This window comes from Pseudonaja textilis, chromosome 15, assembly GCF_049901715.1.
Source record: "Pseudonaja textilis isolate UNSWEBS1 chromosome 15, rPseTex1.2, whole genome shotgun sequence".
Classification (NCBI taxonomy): Eukaryota; Metazoa; Chordata; class Lepidosauria; order Squamata; family Elapidae; genus Pseudonaja; species Pseudonaja textilis.
Window position 1 is genome coordinate 13,512,902 of NC_142004.1, and position 22,410 is coordinate 13,535,311.

Consider the following 22,410-nt stretch of genomic DNA (forward strand, 5'->3'; position numbering starts at 1 on the left):
CCACCTCTAGGCCACCACACCTGTGTGTGCTTCACAGAATTTTAAGGATACAGATAAGCTGAAATGGATGCTGAGATGGCACGGAGGAACTTACAGTGGTGAGTAACCTTTTTCGGCTCCCGTGCCGATAATTGAGTGCGTGCTCTCTTGCATGTGCTTGCGTGCCAGCACCCAGAAGGCAATGCATGCTGGCCCCCTCACGCCCCCTGCGCATGCACAGTGGGGTTCTTCCAGACAACCTCTCGTGTGCTGGGGGAAATGGCTCTGCTTGCCACTTCTGGCACGCGTGGCATAGGTTCACCAACACGGTTATAGACTCCTATTCTACTCTACTCTACTCTACTCTAACCTGTTGCCAAGCATCTGAACTTTGATCACATGATCATAGGAATACTGGAAAGGTCATAACTGAAAAACAGTCATAAGTCAGGTTTTTCAGTCCATTGTAACTTCGAACAATCACTAAGCAAACTATTGTAAGTCAAGAACATACATATATTCACTGGCAATATGGAAAATAATTGAGTAACCTTTATGAACCGAAACGCATCACACATATGCACCATTAGCCACAATGAGTTTCAGAGATTCCAGGTTTCCGTGGTAGGAACAGCCCATCGTTGGAATGACTGGCAGAGGCTGTCTCTTGTGCCAGCATTCTCAGAGTAGACCTTTTCTGTTTCCTCCCAACACAACTCCCCAAGCCTGATCTTAATATTTTGACTAGTATGTGTTGTGTCTTGCAGCAGACTCAGACAGTGAGGAGGTTGGGGAAGAACCTGGGCCAGTCCTGGTGTCTGGGGAAGGCTCTGACGAGGGCTCTGCATCTGAGGCAGAGATGGGGCCAGGGCCGTCTGACAGTTATCAGGAATAAATAGGAGCGAAAGGGGAGTGAGGTTTGCAGGAGACAACTAGATAGTTTAATTAGTGTGAAGATTTGTTTGTGCCTCCCAGAGACTCCTTGCCAAGTATTTTCTGGTACAGCACTTGGAAGCTATAGGCCTGGCAGCTCTCCAAGCCTGATAAGGTCTGTGGTTGTAAATTCACCCTTGAAAGACTGTTTGCTGGGACTTTGCTGGATGTGAGTGACAGGAATTCACATTAGCCTAATAAAAAGGGGTTTTGTTGGGGCAAGGAGTCTTGTTTCATGATTTGGTGAAACCCAGGTCAGAACAGTGTGTTGCTGTTGAAACCAACCTTCCTGCCCCACTCCCTCCCCCCGTTCACCAAAAACCCTGTACCTGTCAGAGAAAAGAAGAAATGGTAGGACTGGCACAATCGACTTGCTTATCAAAATACCCTGGGAATTATGCAGAAGATGACCTTTCCGTTTATTGTTTTTCTTTCCTGCTTAAAAAGGCTATTCAAATTTCCCCCAATTCACCAGCAGGGCCGATGCATCTTTTGCAATGATAGGTTATTGTGACAACAATAATAGCATCAGCTATACAAACTAAGTGCGTTTGCAATAAGGGTACTTATCTTTTAATTAAGCAGACATTTATTATCAATAGCATCGTGCATGCAAGGTGAGATTCTGTTATCGTGGGGAGGGAATTCTATATATTTCAACTTAAAATATAAAAATGTGGTGGTGCAGTGGCCAGAAGGCAGTATTAATTTTGACAACTGTCAGCAGCTCAATCCTAACTGGCTCAAGGTTAACTCAGCCAACTATTCTCCCGAGGTCGGTAAAATTGTTGGGAGCAATAGGCTGGCAATAGGTTGCCAGATTGTCAGGGGCTGACGCTGTAAACCACTTAGAGAGGGCTAATTCTGCTGACTTCCAGGAGTTCGATTCTCACCAGGCTCAAGGTTGACTCAGCCTTCCCTCCTTCCGAGGTCAGTAAAATGAGGGCCCAGATTGTTGGGGGCAAGAGGCTGACTGTGTAAACCTGTGAAGCAGTATATAAGCCTATTAACCTGTTATTGCTATTGCTAAAATATCCTAGGGTAAAGGGCTAGTCCAGATGCTGAGATGCGGCTGAGATCTGGGGCTGAGTTGAAAAAGTTATTGCAGTTGGAAGGACAGGTAATCATCAACATAATGACCATAATTGAACCTGCATCACATGAACCTGCTCAATTTTAAAACGTTTTCTGTGGTGGCTGCTAACGCTGCTGTCATTAACCGAACGCTCTTGTCATTAAGCAAACTCTTTTTTTTTTTTTTTGCTATGGGGTGGCTTTTGCTGAAAACTAGAAATAAACACCACTTTCTGAGAGGAAAAAAAGTCATAAATGTTGTATGATGATGGGATGTGATAAACTTCCTAACAGTGAGAACAGTTAACCAGTGGAACAGATGGCCTTCAGAAGTTGTGGATGTTCCATCGTTGGAGGTTTTTAAGGTGAGGCTGGGCAGCCTCTTGTCTGAAATAGGATAGGTTCTCCTGCTTGACCAGGGGGCTGGACTAGAAGACCTCCAAGGTCCCTTCCAACTCTATTCTGATTTAGAGATTGCAGTTGGTGGGATCTGGGTAGGATTCTGCTGATCTGCAAACTCCCCATCATTTCATCACCTTTGCAGTCTTATTTTGTTGGAATCTCACAAAAGATCTTCCTTCCCTTCCCCTACTACTGTTCTGATCTAGGCTTCCTTAGAAAGCATAAAACACAATCTCAGTCCCGTCAAAACCTCTTTTATTTTCATGGCTGTGAATTACGTTCATTCACAGCCTGCAAGGCTTCACAAACAGTCTTTCAGGGGAATGTTTATAAACACCCACCTTATCGCACTTGGAATGCTGCCAGAGAATGAATGGCCAAACTCAGGGCAAAGCCAAACTTGACACAGAGGCAAACAGAACTTTTCAAAGCTTGAATCAACCAGACGAACAAATTGCTTCCTGCAAAAGCTCACGTCCCATTCGCTCCTCTTTTATGTCTTATGGGAGGGGCCAACCATCTCTGAGGTGTGGCCTTACTCCCGAGTCAACCCTGCTTTCTTAATTGTTCTTCTCTTCTGGTAGCCTTGCATGCACAGGCTGGAATCCAGTTCCAGAAACTCCCCCGCCTCACTGCTGTCTGAAGGCAGCTGATAACTGCCAGCCTGCCCTGGTCCCATCCGATGCAGAGCCCCCGTCTGAGCTTTCCTCAGCCTCCAAGACTGGCCCAGGTTTATCTACAACCTCCTTGCTACTGTCCGATTCTGCTGCCAGCTCCGTCGGCTGGTGTTGAGCAACAGCAGTGGCTCCTTTGTGCCTTTCAAGAAGTAACAGATGGTGAGGAACCCAATGACCCACCATGTTCAGGGCCCTGCTTAGTCACTTCTGTTGCTTCAGATGCTTCCATCCCTGGGGGAAGGGAGGAGAGCAGAGGGCTCTTTATAGGATCCAGAGGTTTCCATTAGGAGAGCTTGTAAGCTGCCTGTAATCTCTAGCCACACCCTCTTAGCTGAAGATAAAGTCTATTATAAGCCCATCATCAGCCACAGTAGCAATCACCTTAATTAATTAGTACTTAGAGCTGAAATATGCTAGCAACTGAATGCCGGCTGACAGGTAGGAAACACCAGAGGTGGTATCACGGCAAACATTTCCATGCTTGGAAATTCACACTTAATTATGCACTTCTCTTCACATGTCTGGAGCCAGCGTACGATTCTTTAAATTTATATCTACAGGTATTGCATTTTTAGGCAAGAACCACATCAGGATATCGGAAAGCTGGCAAATGGCCTATTTCTGGAGCCACACATAACACACCCAGGAGGTGTTCCAGCATTGATATTCTGTGGCCTTTTAAGGCTGATTTCTCTGGCCCCGCTTGAAATGCTTCTTTTGCTTTTGTTGAGCGCTTTTTTTTTTTTGCCTCCTGTCAGTGAAACTAACTAGAAATAACAATTGTGCAGTTTGTTTAGTGACCATTCAAAATTACAATGGTGCTGTGGGAAAAAAGTGACAGGACCATTTTTCACCCTCTTTGCTCACTGGTGGGCTGCTACCGATTCAGACCGGTTCTAGCGAGCTGGTAGTTCCGACCATCAGCTGGCCCCGCTTCCCTGTCCCCACCAGATCCTGTCCTATATTTCTGTCTTTCTGCTCAGCTGATTTGTGCAGCACAGCTGATTTCCACACCTCAGCTGTTCTACTTACTGGGCTGCCCTAGAAGGTAAGCAGTTGAGCTTCAAATTGCTGTATTTTGAACGTTGTGCACACAAAGCACACCCTCACGAAACCAGTTGTTAAACCAGTTGCAGCCCACCACTGCCTTTGCTGTATTAATGAAGCATGGTGTGACTCAGAGATGTGAGAGCAATTGAGAACCCATCCCCTTCCTTCCCACCAGCCGTGACTAGAGGAAAAGTGTCGTGCCACTGTCAGAGTCTGAATCCAAGGAGGAAGACGAAAGCTGACAGGGAGTTGGAGTGTGGCTCCATTGGCTGTGGAGGAAACTGGGGAAGGGCAAAGTCCGGCTGGGCAGAGCAGGGAAGAGGTAGAACAAGGGAGAGGAGTTCAGAGGAAGAAACAGGCCTAACCCCTCTTCATCCTAGGGTACGCAGGGAGGAACGGTGAAGAGAGCAATATGGGTTGTGTGACTTACGGGGGAGGAAAGGGCCCTGATTCCCTTCATTAGCCACACCTGGGAAGACAGTTGATAAGAAAGGTAGGCTGTGTGCGGCAGGCTGCTGGGAGCAAATGCGACTTTATCCTGTGTTGTCATGGCTTATCTGTGTTCCTGGTGTCTTCCCAACTGTGTGAGTTTTGCCGTGCCTTCAAGTCTGTAATTCTTGCTCCTGCCCTGCCAAACTAATTACTTTAGTTTGGCTTGTTTGGACTTTAAGTTACAGTGTTGCACATGTTTTGGACTTAGTTTTCTGTAGCCAAAGACTGTTCCTGGGAGAGTTCTTCTCTAGCTAGAAGGTAACCTGGACATTGGGGGCAAAGTTGGAGCTAATAAAGGGACTCTTATTGATCATCTGACTGTGTTGCCTTTGTGCCGTGCCCCGGATCATCACACAAAGCCTTGAGGAATCTCTCACAGGTACCCACTCCATAAACTTCCTCAACTTATAACAGTTACTTTAGTGACCATTCAAACTTACAACAGCACTGAAAAATGTGCCTACGACCATTTTTCATAGTTATGACCTTTGCAGCATCCTCATGATCAGGCGATCAAAATTCAGTTGCTTGGCAACTGATTCATACTTATCACCATTGCTGTGTCATGTGATCAGGGCTGGGATTCAACCGGTGTAACAGCCGGTTCGGTGAGCGTGTGCAGCATTTGAAAACTGCCCATTTTGAATAATACTTACCTTCTACTGCAGCCCTGGTGAGTAAAGCAGTTGTGGCATGGCCGTCTGCTGTGCCGTGCAAATCAGCTGAGGTGCAGAACACTGAAATAAAGGACAAACTAGGGCAGGGGAGAGTGAGCGGGGGCAAATGATCACTGGAACTACTGGTTCGCCCAAACTGGTCCGAACTGGTAGAATCCCACCCCTGCACGTGATCCCCTTTTGCAACCTTCTGACAGGCAAAGTCAATGGGGAAATGAGATTCACTGGAATTGAATTGACATCCTTTAATCTCCAGAGACTGTGGTATCGTGCTATGAGAGCAGTAACTGCCACTTCCCGTGTTGTTTTATGCTGTATGCAAAGCTGGAGTGTCTTCTCCAGAGCACGAGACCCAGGTAATTCAATAAGGAGGATAAACTCTTACCCAAGCAGCAAGTCCCCCCTCTCCATGTCACTGAAATAGCGTGATGGAATGGCAGAGCTGATACAATTTGTTCCAGCTGCATCGCAGGAGTTACCAGAACGTGATTGTACACAGTCGCGAGCTGCTTCCGGGACTCGGGCTCTGGATTTTGCCTCGAGGTTGAACTCCTGAAGCCTTTTGCAAGAATAGACATAGCCACAAGTCAGTGGAGGTTTGAAATCAGGATTTCCCTTCTCCTAGAAGATGGCTCCACCGTATTATCTGCTGTTGGGGCGTAGAGCCCTCTTCCGCCTTCAAAACTGTTGACTATCTTCTCCTGTAACCCTCGAAGGGGGCATTAAGGAGATTCACCTAACAACCAGGTTACTAATTTATCAACAGCAGTGATTCACTTAACAACTGTGGCAAGAAAGGTCATAAAATGGGGTGGAACTCACTTAACAGCACAATAAACTTTGGGCTCAATTGTGGCCGTAAGTCAAGGACTACTTGTGCTCAAAAGGTGAATTTTCCAGATTCCCGATTTACAAGAAAATTAGTTACAAATGAAACTGATCATTTGCAAACTGATTTCAGACTGCTGCGGGAAGGTCAAGCACAGTTCAGTGAGCTGCTGTCAGTTCAGATCGGTTCTAGCAAACCATTATGAACGATGATCAGCTGGCCTCAGCCACCTGCCCCCACCCTATTCTGTCTTACATTTTCTTCTTTTGCAGCTCAGCTGATTTGCATGGTAATGTGGGATTACCGCAGCTCAGCTGTTCTACTTACCCGGGAAAGGCTAGAAGGTGAGCTGGAGAGGTTCAATTGGTCTTTATTGAATGCCATGCACACGCATGAAGTGTGCGCTGACAGAGTCAGTTGTTAAACCGGTTGCAACCCACCACTGGTCAAGCATGCCTCTCTTAGCGTCAGCTCGACTTCTCTTCCAGCTGAGACCGTATCTTCCTCTCTTGTTCTGCTCACTCCTGTATTTCCTTGCAACTTCCCCCAAGAGCTTAGTCCTTTTCCTTTTTATTGCTTGTCCATTTCCTCCACTCTGTTTTTCCCCTGCTGCCAGTTCTAGCGTGTTTGAGCTACTTTCTGCTCCAAAAAACCCCACCAATCGAAATATTTTTTCTCACCAGCAGGTAGTGCCACAGCACTGGGTTTCAGTGCCACAGCTCCCTCTACTGGTGAAAAGGAAGGGTGCAGGGTTTTTTTTCTTTTAAATGATGGGATTAAAAAAAATATCTTTGACAGAAAAAAAATGAAAAGTAAAATTTTAAAAATGAAATGAAAAAAAAAAAAAAAACACTGTTGTGAGGTGATGGACATTAAGCACCCCCACCACCAGTCATAATGGCTTATAAGCCCCACTATCTAAGTTCATACATTGTACTAAATCAAATGTACTAAATCAATTTTAAAGAGCACCTTCATGTTGATCATTGGCTTCATTTTCACATTTGTTTAAGCTGGAATGTGCCCAACATTTCTCTCAAGCTTCCTGTGAAATATTTCCAAAATAGACTAGTGGAAGTCTAGCCCATTTTTCATCTAGTTGGATCCCTTGAGGACTGACTTCTGGGAGCAGCGACCCTGACTCCCAAGTTCGCTGTCGACTTCTTGAGCTGTTGACTTCTCTGGCTTGGTAGTTGCTTATTTTCTACTCCCCTGCTGTCTTAGAGTGGGTTTCCCGGGCGTCGCTTCCTTGTTATTCATCAAGCTCTTTCCTAGCTTCACCCCTGGGTAGCACAGCTTAGGAAGCAGATGTCCAATTACCCTTTGAATGGGCCATTTCTAACTGGGCTGAAGCTTTCCGAGTTAAGCGGGAGTCTGGAGGAGGCCTTTCCAAGTTGGATACTTCTCTTCAGTCCCTGGCAATCAAATTGCTGCTTTGCTACTCTTGATAACCATTCCTGCCGGCATCTCTTGCACTCTGTTATCCCCGGGCATTTGGAGTGCAGCATGGTTTTTTTTTTTTTTTTTGTCATCCCTGTTCCTCCAAAAAACCATTCCGGCTCTTTTAGCTCTGCGGGTTCCTTTTGTCAGGTTTTTTCCCCCCCCTGTGTGATCGCACATTAGAACGAGAATAAGGGTAATTTTGCAACCTTGGCAATCTCGCTCACAGGAAGTGAAAGGAAATCAAGATGAGGAAGAGATGGATTGCTGTAATGGATGAGCTTGACAAAGGCTCTGGTCTCTTTGATAGGGAAGCAGCGGGGAGGGAGCAGGGGATGGGGAGGGAAGGGGAGGGGAAGGGACCCCCCGATCTATTCTCCACCTTCAGATCTCCAAGTTCAAAAACTTTCTTTAATATAGAATCTCCCCAACTCTGTATCTGGCACAAAATTACCTTTCTGGGGGTAAAAAAGAACAAAATTCCAATGCAAGCAAGTTTAAAATCATAATCTTGTATTTATGTAGGATAAAGAGACACTGAGTACGGTGTAATTTATTTCTGAATTAACATACATGCAAGCATGTTTTATGTTGATGACAACGGTATATCCATTCAGTCATGTCCGGCTCAGCGATTGTCATACCTGCCCCAGTCTGATCTCTTAGAAAAGAAAGACCCTCGACTCCCTTCGGTTGAAGTGATAGATTCTTTTACTAAAATATGCTGATTGCAGCAGAGTCAGGCTAGAACTAAATTTCCCATGCGCCAAAAATACAGAAAGTTTTCCCCCCAGCCCCCCCCCCCAGGACCAGTCTGTCTTCAGCTAATGAAGATTCACCTAGGCGTTTTGAGAACGCTGAGATGTTTGAGACAATCCACATTCTTTCTCAGGGTGCCTGGCCTTGGGTGCTGGCATAAACTCGTTCCAAGTGTCCCTGCTCTTTGTCAAACTGTCATCCCCCCCCCCCAATTTCCCATCACATACACATGCAGGTTGATTGCCCATTTGTCCCTCCCCATGTCCCCCTCTCTCCTAGCCTTTGATGGCAGGATGCCAGCGAGGCACCACGCCAAAGATGGCAGACCTGACAACGATTCTATGGGCCAGGTCTCTCCATGTCTTCCAATCTTACATTACTTCTTTGAGTTGTTCTATGGGAAATTCACTTCAGATCCTCCCTACTCTTATGTCCCCATTCCTAAGACATGTTTTGACCAGGACACTTTTTCTTTGTGTGTTTTTTTTTTGTTGTTTTTGAATGACTAAATGTTGCGACCACTTCCATTATAATAAGATTCGCCGCCTTAGTGATTTATCACATAAACTAACCATTGATTTGATAATGTATCATTAATGTGTTTATATCACAGCAATGATAGCTAGATGATGTGAATTATTAGACAGATGGGCTTAATGTCGCATACCACACAATGTTTTCCTTTCATTTTCTTTTTACTTGGGAGGCTTAATTTGAAGTGTCCGAGAGCTTTTATTGTATATATTTCAGTTGGCAAGTCATGCTACTGGACTTTTGGGTACATTGGCCTTCTCCCAACAGCAAAATCCAGTTTTATTTCAGCAGAGTTCATAGAGAGTTTTAGTTGTGTGTGTTTTTAAAAACATTCTTATTAGTGGTAGGATTCAATTTCTTTTACTCCGGGTTCTGTGGGCATGGCTTGGTGAGCATGGTGTGGCTTGGTGGCGGTGGCTTGGTGGGGGTGGCAGGGGAAAGTTACTGCAAAATCCCATTCCCTCCCCACTCCTGGGGGAAGGTTACCACAAAATCCCCATTCCATCTCCACCCCATTAACCTGCTTTCCAGCTCCATTCTCCTGTGCAGGGCAACCAAAGAAGACCCAGCTGATCAGCTGGGACTCGATGGGAGGCAGAGAATAGATGTGGGTGGGGCCAGTCAGAGGTGGGATTGGCCGGTTCTCTGAACTACTCAAAACTGGTCAGAACTGGCTGAATATCACCTCTGATCCTTATTCATAACTAAGAATAGATTAGTTTGAGGTGGACACGGACAACTGAGCATGATTCATTCAGAGAGTCAAATGCCATATCACATCAAGGGCCCATCCTTGGTGGATTGTCACATTCTTCTCCCTCCCCAACAATGGTGGGATTCAAATAATTTAACGATCAGTTCGCCCAGGGTCAGATAGGCTGTGGTAGGAGGCCTGGCCCATCCCCATCCTCCAGCTCCACCAACCTGACCCTGGGTGAAACAGTTGTTAAATTACCTCCCCCGGCCCCCCCAGCTATCAGAGTGGATCCTAGGCACTGTGCTGCAATGGAGAAACAGGCAACGAAGGGAAGGAAGAGGAGCAGGGAGAAGAAAAGGGGAGAGTGGCCTTTTCCTCCCCTCATGCCAGCCCCTCCATTGCCGGTTTCTCCATTGCAATGCAGCATCCAGGATCTATTTGGATAGCCGGGGGGTGGGGGCGGGGGGGGGTTGTGGGGTAATTTAACAACTGATTCGCCTGAACTGGTGCAAACCGGCTGAACCCGACCACTGTTCCCCAAAGGATGTGTAGCTTTTTTGCAAGTTTCTTCCAAAATCTTTTTTTAAAAAAACAAGTTTTATTCAGTTTTCCATATTTTATTGTCTCTTTTTAGTGAACAGCATGATTCCACATATACATACAAATATGACCATGGTTACATATTCAATTTTTATATCTAATTCCTTATCTTAACAGTGCTTTTATACATTTTCTATTTTATTGTATTATTCCAAATATTTATCTCATTATCTAATTCACTTATGATAACTTCATAATCATTATACTTTAGTACTTTTAACTGTCACATTTGTATATTTCATCTTAAATTCTAATTAAAAAAAAACACTTCTTCCCCCCTGAAATCTCAATATAAGTCCACCACCTCTAAGTTATAAATTCATTTATTTTTACCCCTTTTAAATCTCATTAAAACATTTAACATTATTACCTAAAACATTAAACTTAATAATCCCTACAATATATACACACACACACACACACACATATATATATATATGTATATATATATACATGTATATATACATGTATATATATACATACATACACACACACACACACATATATATATTCATATACGTATACATATATATGTATATATATGTGTGTGTGTGTGTGTGTGTATGTATACATATATATATATATGTATATGTATATACATATACATATATGTATATACATAGTGTATATAAATCAATTTTTCTCCTTTTAAATTTCATTAAATTCCCCTCCCCAAAAAGGACATATTAATCTACTCATTCAAACAGTAAAATAATCCTAAAACCTAAAGTTAATTCCATTTCAGCTCTCCTCCTATATCATTTCATTTATTTCCATATATTTAATAAACATATTCCATTAATTATTCCATTCATATTTAAACCAAAAAAAGCCAACATTCCAATCTTAAAAATATTTCAATATATCTAATATACTTATTCCATTATTTGTTACAATTATCTCTCTACATAAAGAGGGAGAGTATTAGATTCCATTATCCAAAAAATAACAATTCTGTTTTTCCATCTTGTCAGTCGATATCTCCCTATTTCGTAATTATAAATTTATTTATATTACCCTTCAATACCTTGCAGAATCCTCTTTCTATATAATAATCACCCATTATCTCTGTGTCCAATTAAAGATTTCCTCATTTTTTTACAATTCCCATAGTTCTTTGTTTTCAAATCCTGTTTCTTGTCCCTTCTTTCCCCCTGTCTTTCCCCCTGTCTTTCCTCCTTTGTTCTTTCACACCAGTTTTTATCCCTCTCTCTATAGCTTCCTTTCACCCTTTGAATTTCTGCTGACTCTTTTTCCCTTTTTTAATTTTTCAAATATTCCCATTTTTATTTAATTTCTTAAATCTCCTGTATTTATTTCCAACTCTTTTCTTCTTTCTTTCAAGAATTCTTGGTTCTCGATGATCACCAAAGATGGTCTCTTCTATGATTTGCTCCACCTCCTCTTCTGCCTTTTGTCTTTGTTGTTCATATGCTGTTGTCTCATTTTCAATCAATTTTAAAGCAAAACCCAGCGATTCACTTCGTTCTTGTAGTGTTTTTTTCATTTTTCTGAGTTCCATTTTTAATGCCAGAAGAGAAATCGCTATTTTACAATTTTCTAATTCTCAATTTAATCAAAAATAGTATCTTTAAAGTTTATTTCCGACAGTCAACTTTTCTTCCTCAAGTTTTTAAGTCTCTGCTAACCCAGTGCCAAATTCATGTCAGAATCAGCAACTAATCCAAAGGTAGAATCTTCCTAATTCTTTGTTTCAATTTTTCAAAGTTCTTGCTTTATTGTATCAATTTCCATGCAATTTCAAGAAACAAGAGTTTTTTTAAAAGAAAAACAAGTTGAGTTTAACTGAGATGGCATTTTTTATCTATGCTAAGTCTTCACCCCCTCTTTTCTTTTTTCTTCTCTACTATTCAGAGCTTTTTCAACCACAATTTTCCAACAAGAAAAAGATCAAATCCAGTTGATATTAAATTTCCTCTTTAACAGTCTATAGTTCAGCTTTATTAGTACCAATATAAAATCAAAGTATACTTATCCAAGTTGATTATATAGTTCCTTCTCCAGCTTCTACCTTTTGCGGTTTTGAAGCCCTGATGCTATCAAAAGCAATTCACACCTTTTTTTCTCTCTCTTTCTCTTCACCGCTTGGATCTTTTCTTAAAGATTCTTTGAAATGTTAATCCTGGGGGTATCTTTCATTTGATTATATCATCCCATTCCTCCTGCTGTTCGCTTCTTTCTTTCTCTCCTGCACAATCTTATTCCCGTCTAATCTTCCCCTTCAGGGTGGCCATTTTACACCACCGCTTCAGGCGTCTTCGGGAGGGAGCAATTGCCAAGCCAGGGAGGGGATTTGTGACTCCCCTCTACCCAGCTGATGGTCTCCCCTTCCTCCGCCACCCCTAAGAGGTAGCTTCTGCCCTGAATCCAAAGGATTGGGGCTCTCTGATGCCAAGCACGAACCAAAGCCACACACGATCGTGGTCAGCGGTCCGTCTTTGAGGAAGCTCAAAACAGGAAGTCCACAAATTTCTTCCAAAATGTTTAAATAGACTGTAATTAAATGTTTGCATGACTGGTCTTTCACATCTCGCAGTCGGACTGGGACAACTCACCATGGCCAACTCGCTCAGGACAATTTTACAATTCAATTTAATTTTTTAAAATAATTAAGATATCATTTTAATTTTTGTCATTCACATTTCATTTTGTCCCTACTTTTGCATTCTTTTTTAATGATTCTATTCCACTATTTCTTTGACATTAGTGTAATTCTTGTCCTGTGACAAGTTATCCCACACCGAATTGGCCATGGCGAGTTATCCCATGGTGAGTTGGCCATGACAAATTGGCTGTTATGAGTTGGCCATGGCAAGTTCTTATAGACCCTCTTGTTATAGTCTGCCTTTCTTCTTCTTTCCACCATGAGGAGATGAACAGGGTTTTGAAAAATAGGCTTGCTAATAAACAGAACTGAATAGTCTTATCTTGAGGAAGTTTACTTCACTTGTGTCTTCTGCTGAGCTGGCCCTCACAGAAGTTGGTGATCCAACAAGACTGGAGCTATAATGTTGACAAAACCTGATGAAAATTTTGTGTCAGCATTCCAAGTAATGCACCCATAGAAACAGAACTCCGAGAAAGAACAGAACATAGAAAGTTCCTCAAAGAACAGTTTATTGGGTACTTCATATTGGCACAGCTGGTGAAAGCTGAATCTAAAGTTTCCCGTGGCTTTCACCTAATTAAAAGTAAAAGTTTTCCCTTTCCCCGCCAAGTCACTAGTCACACTGCCCAATCCAGGTGCTGATTGGTTACCTGGTTACTTGCTCCTCCTCTGGTCAGTCACCTGTGCAAATGTCCTTGGTTCCCACAGGAAATCTTTATTGTTTTGGCTACAAAACCCCATCTAACTATTTACCCCACTCCCACTGTTTTGTGGCAACCTTGAAGCATCCAAAATGGCTTCAGGCAGGTTCATGTCAAGGTTGACATTCTGGACATAAAGGTAAAGGTAAAGGTTCCCCTCGCACCTACAAGCTAGTTGTTTCCGGCTCTAGGGGGCAGTGCTCATCTCTGTTACAAAGCAGAAGAGCCAGTGCTTTTCAAAGACGTCTCTGTGGTCATGTGGCCGGTATGACTAAATGCCGAAGGCTCACAGAATGCTGTTACCTTCCCAGAAAAGGAGTCCCTATTTTTCTACTTGCATTTTTGATGTGCTTTGGAACTGCTAGGTTGGCAGAAGCTGGGACAAAGAACAGGAGCTCACTCCATTATGAGGCGCTAGGGATTTGAACCACTGAACATCCAAGCTTTCTGATTGACAAGCTCAGCGTCTTAGCCACTGAGCCACCATGTCCCTATTCTGGACATAAAATTGAAAATGGAACTTAAAAAACAGAAAGAAGATGCACAAGACAGAAGAGGGTTTTTTGGCTTCATATTTCAATTTTTAGAAATTGAGATCCTGAACTATCAGAAACAACAAGAAATGCCTGTAGAACAAGAAGGGCGGGACAAAGAAGAAACCATCTTCAATGACCAAGTAATTCTATGTGGGGGGGGGGGAGAAAGGGGGAAAAGAGAGTGAAAAATTTAAGATCTGAGAAAAAACCACCCCCAAAAAAGAATAGTTTGAAAAGTAATTATAATATTATGAAGAAACAGAAGAGAGAATTAGAATTATAGAGACAACGGGTAAAAAAGGGGAGGGAGAAGGAGTGGGGGAAGAGGGAAAGGAAAAGAAGTTATAAAGGACAGAAACAGGATATAGAGAAACAGGGAAAACGTACAAGGATTAAAGGTATAAGCCTATTTAGAAGACATGGAGATAATGGGTGAAAATTTAATTGAAAGAGGGATTCTGCAAGGGTACATAAGATAGTATTGTTAAATTAGAAATAGAAATGAACTTAGAAAATATGAAATAAGTGTGATTAAAATGATAGATAAAATACTCATTGTAATGTAATGTAATGTTTGTTAATAAATAAATGAAATAAAGAGAATGGGAATGAAATTAGGAAAGGATGGGAACATTTTAATTATTATTAATGAGTTATAAAAATTAAGTGAAGAGGAATATGAAAGAAATGAAAAAATTATGGAAATATTATAAGTGTTTCTAAGGAAGTATGATATCCTACTGAAAAGAAATGTTAAAGATGTTAAAGATTATAACTAACGTTAATGATAGGAGCTGAATTGGAATAGAATAAGTATTTTATTTATTATTGTTTTATATATATATATATATATATATATATATATATATATATATATATATATATATATATATATATTTCTCTTTAAGAACTTAGTGTGTATTTTAAGAATGTACCAAGCAGAATTTGACTGGAAGTTACATGTTATATTGAATGTTACAACTGTAAAGGCATAAATTGAAGTTTAAATAAGAGTTGAATGGGCAAAAATTAAAAGATACAAAGGTGTCATACTCTAATCAGTAACTACAGGGGAAAATTTTGTTTAATGAGAAAAGAAAATACGAAATTGAAACAGGACAGACAAAAGTATAAATATAATGATTAGAAAAATATTGAAACTTAGAAAATACACACACACACACACAATTGAATTTAGAAAGGAATGAGATAATTAAAAGCAAGGTTGAGAAAACTAAGGGAAGGGAAAAATTACTGAGAAAATGATAAAATAGTAATAAGATATAGAATAGAACACAAAGATGAATATGAAATTGAGTTTGTGTCTGTATGGAGAAGTGATAACCCGGGATCATGCTATTCTCAAAAAAAGATGTTTTATTTGTATTATGTTTTGTGATAAACTAAATAATTTTTTTACAAAAAAAGGAGTGATTATTGCAGCGAACATTAAAAGCACACCTTTTCATGCTTCGCCAATTAATAGGGCACTATTTCTAAATCTTGGCCACTTTAAGATGTGTAGACTTCAAACATCCAGAATTCCCCATGTTGGCTGGTCTTGTGGTCATATTCATACCACATGGAAGAGACAGCCATCCCTTCTTTCATCCCTACATCTGTGCGGTATGGGCCAACTCACCATGGCCAACTCATCACAGCCAATTCACCATGGCCAACTCACCATGTCTGTCAGAGTGGCAACCCAAGAGGACACAGAGGCTTTGCCTTTTAACAGTGGTTTACATACAAAACTACTATATACATACATGTGTTTGGCAAATACCAGGCAATCAATCAATCTTCAACTCTACATGGAGAACTACAATGGAGATGGAACATGAGGAGAGAGAGATACACCCTCACATGGCCTCCCTTATATAGGCAATTTCTTAAAGCAGCAGTGCCCTACTGACTCATCATCTTGGCTTACAGCCTTACAATAGCTGGTCAGCTATTAAATCTTCATTACCTTAACAATGGCCAATTTGCCTTGGTCAACTTGCCTTGGCCAACTCACCAAAGGTTAACTCACCACAGGAAAATTCAACAATTCAATTTAATTAATTAGTACAATTTAAAAATTACTTTATTTTTTGTCATTCCCATTTCATTCTGTCCCTCCTTTTGCATCCATTCTTTAATGATCCTGTTCCACCATTTCTTAGATATTAGTGTAATCCTTGTCCGCCAAGTTGGCCATGGCGAGTTGTTGTAGATCCACCTCTGTATGCTGGTATTAACTGCCATGCACTCTACTTGGGGCTGCCCTGAAAGACTACCCTCACAGGTCAGCTGGTAGCCACCTGTGTAGGGGTGAGAAAGGAGCCATTTCTGTAGGGTTTCACATCTATTGTGGGGGTTGAATTGGTTGCCTTTGAGCTTTGGGTGAGAGTTCAAAGGGCTCTTTGTCACTGTGGGTTGCCTATCTTGGTGGTCTTCTGTTCCTGCTGCCTTTTCTCGCTGACCAGAACAAAGCACCATCAAGTCCCAAAGGTGCTTTTTTCAGGAGGCAACTGGACTGTCTTCTTTTTTCTTTGAAGACATTTTGCTTCTCAGCCAAGAAGCTTCCTCAGCTCTGACTGGATGACAGTGGGAAATGGAAGGATTTATACTCCAGTCATTTGCATCCTTTTAGAGAGTCATTAAGGTCGCTTGGAGAGTTATCTGTGATTATCCAGGTGACCTTAACGACTTGTTAAAAGGATGCAACTGACCAGCTGTCTGCAAGGAACATAAATCCTTCCATTTCCCACCATCCAGTCAGAGCTGAAGAAGCTTCTTTGATGAGAAGTGAAATGTCTTCAAAAGAAAAAAAACAAAGAAAGTCCAGTTGCCTCCTGAAAAAAAAACCACCTATGGAACTAACCAAGACCTATGACTAAGAATCTCCATAGACTAACTCCTGACGGTTAGAACAAATAATCAGTGGAACAACTTAGCTCCAGAAGTTGTGGATGCTCCAACACTGGAAGTTTTTAAGAAGAGAATGGATAGCCATTCATCTGAAGTGGTGTAGGATTTCCTGCCTAGGCAGTGGGTTGGACTAGAAGACCTCCAAGGTCTCTTCCAACTCTGTTATTCTATTCTGTTCTATTTTAAAGACAACCAAACCTTGTCAGCCAGCTCTGCCACCAAACAAGCCACAATTTTGGGCTGCTTACCCCACTTGGAGGGGCTGAGCTTGCCAATTTGCAGTGGCACTCCTCAAGGCACCACAGAAAAACCAGCAAGAAGGGCAGCCAAGTTGAGTTTTCTCCTCCATCCCCACCCGCTCTTCTGGGGCCGGGCAGAGACCCTTCTTTGGTGCTCCCACACTCCAGAGAAACACGTGGAAGGAGGGCTTTTAACCTCCCTCTGCAAAAAATCACATGTTCTAAGTTGGAAGAGGCCATGCAGCACAACTGAGGCCCTTTGTTGTGTAATTTGGAGGCTGCCATGCTATCCGTTGTGCCTGCCTGGCATTTCTGCCTTAAAAAGAGGTGCAGGGGGAATGCTTCAAATGGTTATTGCAATCTAACCCTCAAAGAGATCTAGCTGTAACTTGGTAGGGTTAATGCCCTCCGGAGAGTCTACTCTCTCTGCAATTTTCATCCAGTTCTGCCAAAATGTCACTGAAGGCATTTTGATGCTTCCCCGTGATACCAATGGGCACAATTTGTTTTCTTTTTCTGAATCAAATCTTGCATCTCAAGCAAGCTAGAATTGAATCCCTTTGCCCTTGAAACTCCGATGGAATGATCTCCTCTTGCAATCTTGAATCTGCAAGTCAAATCAAATCAGGACAGATCCCCACAGCCTCCTGTGTGGCACCTTCACAACCACAATTAACCACAATCATGCTACCGGAGAGGCAAATAATTCTTTAAGCAGGAGGCTCTTGGGAACTGTATTTGACTGGGCAGCTCTCTCCAGCCTTTTTCTAACTGCTTATTTATTAGATTTTTATCCCACCTTTCTTACAAGTAAATCAAGTCAGCAAACATACCCATTACTCTTTCCTCCTATTTCCCCACAACAACCCTGTAGGGTGGGTTGGGCTAAGAGAGAGGGACTGGCCCTCACTCAACCAATTTTCATGCCTAAAGTGGGACTAGAATTCACTGTTTCCTAGTGATTGACTCAAAGTCACCCAACTGGCTTTCCTGGGACTAAAATGGGACTAAAACTCACCATCTCCTGGTGATTGGCCCTAAGTCACCCAACCAACTTTCATGCCTGAGGTGGGAGTAGAACTCCCAGTCTCCTGTTTTCTGGAGCCTTAAGCACCGGTTGTTGTTTCTGTACTAAACTCTGACCTTTGCAAATGTGCTCAGCATTTTGGAAAGGAGCTTCTTGCATGGCATCATCGGAGGCATTTTCTCACTCTCTCAGACGGAGCTGCAGCTGGCCAGCTTGATTCCAGCAGAGCTTAAAAGTTCCAGAGTTCTAAAATATTTATCAGCACGAAGCTGTAGTTAGCACTTAAGCTGAAGGCAATACAGTCAAAGCCCCTGTGTTGAAATGGAAGTTAGTGAGGCTGAAAAGTCATTACGTTGTAAATATGAAGTATATATTAAATGTAGGGGAGAAAGCTTGGATGCCCAGCTGTCGGCTCGCTTGCTTCCTCCAAAGCCCCGTCTTTGTGCAAGGGAGAGCCTGTCTCAGTTACTCTGCCACCTGGTGTGTGTGTGTGTGTGTATGTGTGTGTGTGTGTGTGTGTATTGGAGCTCTCGGATAGCAGCCAAGGGGGAGCCGAAAGGGGAAAAGGTTTGGAGGCGAGGGAGGCTTCAGGATCTCTATTTGTCACTCCCTCTTTATTTCTCTGCCACTGGCAAGCAACCCACAAATGAAGAGGAACGGAAAGAGGCTGGGGAAATCACTCTGAAAGAGCTTCAGTTGTGAAATAGATGGAATGAATTAGTGAAGGATGATGTTGTCTTTCCAATGGACAATTCACATAAATAGAACCCCCTTTTTTTCTTCCCTGTTCTAATATGGGGTGAAAGAACAGGTTGGTTGCTTCCTTTTTTGTCTTGGAGTTTAAATCAGAAGCAGCTCCATCTAAAAAATAATGTGTCTGTTAAGGTCTGAAAAGAAGGCATCATTTTTTTTAAAAAAAAACCCCAGCCCTTATCCTCAAGTTGCTTTAGATTTTTGTTCTGGTTTCTTTGGGATAAATTTCTGAGTGCATTTTACAGTTGAAGGTGATAGAGGTTGCTTTTACTCATTCTTTCTTTCTTTCCACCATTCTCCATCTTTCTATCTTTCAGCTGCCTCTCTGGCGGTCTGAAAATTAGTATTTCTCAACTCTGGGAACATGAAGAGATGTGGACTTCAACTCCCAGGATTTTTCAATCAGCTAAGAATTGAAGTCTACTCCAGTGGTAGGATTCAAATTTTTCTGTGGGCGTGGCTTGGTGGGCGTGGCAGGAGAAGGATACTGTAAAATCTCCAGCAGAAGTGGTATTTGCTGGTTCTTTGAACTACTCAAAATTTCCACTACCGGTTCCCCAGAACTGGTCAGAACCTGCTGAATACCACTTCTGGTCCACACCCCTTTAAGCTGCCATGGTTGAGCAACCCTGGTTTAGATGTACCAATAGGAAAAATAAAGGAGAATGTTTGTAGCTCACGCTTTGTAGCTAAGGCAGGGGTGTCAAGCTCAATTTAATTGCAGGCCGCATCATTACCTCAAGGGTGGGGTGTGCGGTATGGCTGACTGGGTGTGGCCAGCTTGATGCCCCTCACTGGGTGTGGCCAACTGGGTAGGCGTGGACAGCTGGGAGGGTGGGCATGGCCAGCTTGAAACTGCTCCCCAAACTGCTAACATATGTCATGCCCCTGTTGGAGTCTGAATCTGAGGAGGAAGATGAACAGCCGACAGGGAGCAGGAGTGTGGCTCTGTTGTGTATGGAGGAGGTTGGGGAAGGGCAAAGTCCGGCTGGACAGAGCAGGGGAGAGGTAGAGCAAGACAGAGGAGGAATTCAGAGGAAGACCCAGCCCCAGCCCCTCTCCATCCTAGGGCACACAGGGAGGAATGGAGAAGGGAGCAACATGAGTTGCATGGCTTATGGGGGAGGAAAGGGCCCTGATTCCCTTCATTAGCTACAGCTGGGAATGAGAGTTTAAAAGAGATGCAAGCTGAGTGCGGCAGCTGTTGGGAACAAAACGTGAGTTTATCTTGGTTTGACTTTGGTTATCTGCGTTCCTGAATTCCTGCCAACTGTCTTGAGTTATTGCCGTGCTTTCATGTCTGGAATTCCTTCTCCTGCCCTGCCAGACTAATTACCTCATTTTGCCTTGATTGGACTTACAGTTTTTGTTGACCACATTTTGGACTTGATTCTCTGCAGCCAAAGTCTGTTCCTGGGAGAGTTTTTCTCCATCCAGAAGGTAACCAGGACATTGGGGGCAAAGTTGGAGCTAATAAAGGGACTCCTACTGATTATCTGACTGTGGTGCCTTTGTGCCACACCCCTTTGGGTCATCACAGCATGTTTCCTCTATGTATTGGGTAGACCAGGCCGAAGCAGGCTGGATCTGCCCCATGGGCCTTGAGTTTGTTTGGTTTTTTTACAATATTTTTTTTATTTTTTTGTTACAACAAGAATATCATTGTGTGAATAGTGTGGTTCCGGGGTGTCTTGCATTTTGATACAAATATGACAATATTCCTCATATTTCATGTAGTTGACAATCTTTTAAAAATTAAACAGATCATGCCAAACCAATCTTATTTCATTCTTCAACACAGTGACTAAATTAGTAGACGAGCACTGTGCACATAATATATTTAGATTTCAGCAAGGCATTCGACCACAACCTACTTCTTAGTAAGTGAGAAAAAAATGGAATAGATAGCACCACCACTAGGTGGATTCGCAACTGGCTGGCAAACCGTACTCAATGAGTAGTCCTTAATGGGTCTAAGTCTACATGGAGGGAAGTAAGCAGTGGGGTGCCACAGGTTCCATCTTAGGCCCAGTACTCTTCAATATCATCATTAACGACTTAGATGAGGGAGTAGAAGGGGAACTTACCAAATTTTCAGATGATACTAAGCAGGCAGGAATAGCTAACACCCAAGAAGATAGGCTCAAGAGCCAGATGGATCTTGACAGTGTTCTACACTGGGCCATATCTAATAAAATGAAATTCAGTATAGAGAAAAGTAAAGTCCTACACTTAGGCAAGAAAAACCAGAAGGACACATATAGACTGGGTGAAACCAGGCTCAATAGCAGTAACTGTGAGACGGATCTTGGAGTCTTAGTGGACAACCAGCTAAATAGGAGCCAGCAGTGTGCAGCAGCCGCCAAAAAAGCCAATGCAATCCTAAGTTGTATTAACAGAGGGATACAGTCAAGATCAAGGGAAGTACTAATACCACTCTATAAAGCATTAGTAAGACCACACCTAGAGTACTGCATCCAGTTTTGGTCACCACATTATAAAAAAGATGTTGAGACTCTAGAAAAAGTACAGAGAAGAGCAACCAGGATGATTAGGGGACTGGAGGCTAAAACATACAACGAACAGTTGCAGGAACTGGGCTTGGCTAGTCTAGTAAAGAGGAGGACCAGGGGAGACATGATAGTGGTCTTCCAATATTTGAGGGGCTGACACAGGAAGGAAGGGGTCAAGTTACACTGCTCAAAAAAATAAAGGGAACACAAAAATAAGACATCCTAGATCTGAATGAATGAAATATTTTTATTGAATACTTTGTTTATTACATAGTTGAATGTGCTGACAACAAAATCACACAAAAAATATCAATGGAAATCAAATTTAGCAACCCATGGAGGTCTGGATTTGGAGTTACACTCAAAATTAAAGTGGAAAAAAACACTACAGGCTGATCCAACTTTGATGTAATGTCCTTAAAACAAGTCAAAATGAGGCTCAGTAATGTGTGTGGCCTCCACGTGCCTGTATGACCTCCCTACAATGCCTGGGCATGCTCCTGATGAGGTGGCAGATGGTCTCCTGAGGGATCTCCTCCCACACCTAAAGCATCCCACAACTCCTGGACAGACTGTGGTGCAACGTGGCATTGGTGGATGGAGCGAGACATGATGTCCCAGATGTGCTCAATTGGATTCAGGTCTGGGGAACGGGCAGGCCAATCCATAGCATCAATGCCTTCGTCTTGCAGGAACTGCTGACCCACTCCAGCCACATGAGGTCTAGCATTGTCGTGCATTAGGAGGAAGCCAGGGCCAACCACACCAGCATATGGTCTCACAAGGGGTCTGAGGATCTCATCTTGGTACCTAATGGCAAACAGGCTAACTCTGGCGAGCACACAGAGGCTGTGCAGCCCCCTAAAGAAATGCCACCCCACACCATTATTGACCCACTGCCAAACTGGTCATGCTGGAGGGTGTTGCAGGCAGCAGAACATTCTCCATGGCGT

The 22,410-nt window shown here is 42.7% G+C and overlaps 1 protein-coding gene across 2 annotated transcripts in view; it reads left to right on the forward strand.

Annotated features, from left to right (window-relative positions):
• Window positions 1-22,410, forward strand: part of RTN4R (reticulon 4 receptor) — a 160,550-nt gene that overhangs the window by 38,387 nt on the left and 99,753 nt on the right. The window contains exon 1 of one of the 2 annotated variants that reach the window (XM_087913598.1): window positions 6,385-6,457. The exons of the other annotated variant lie outside the window; for it this stretch is intronic. Within the exon in view, the coding sequence (XP_087769724.1) occupies window positions 6,400-6,457 (58 nt within the window). The 5' untranslated portion in view covers window positions 6,385-6,399. Of the gene's footprint in view, window positions 1-6,384; window positions 6,458-22,410 lie in introns of those variants that run through there. 2 annotated transcript variants of the gene reach the window in all.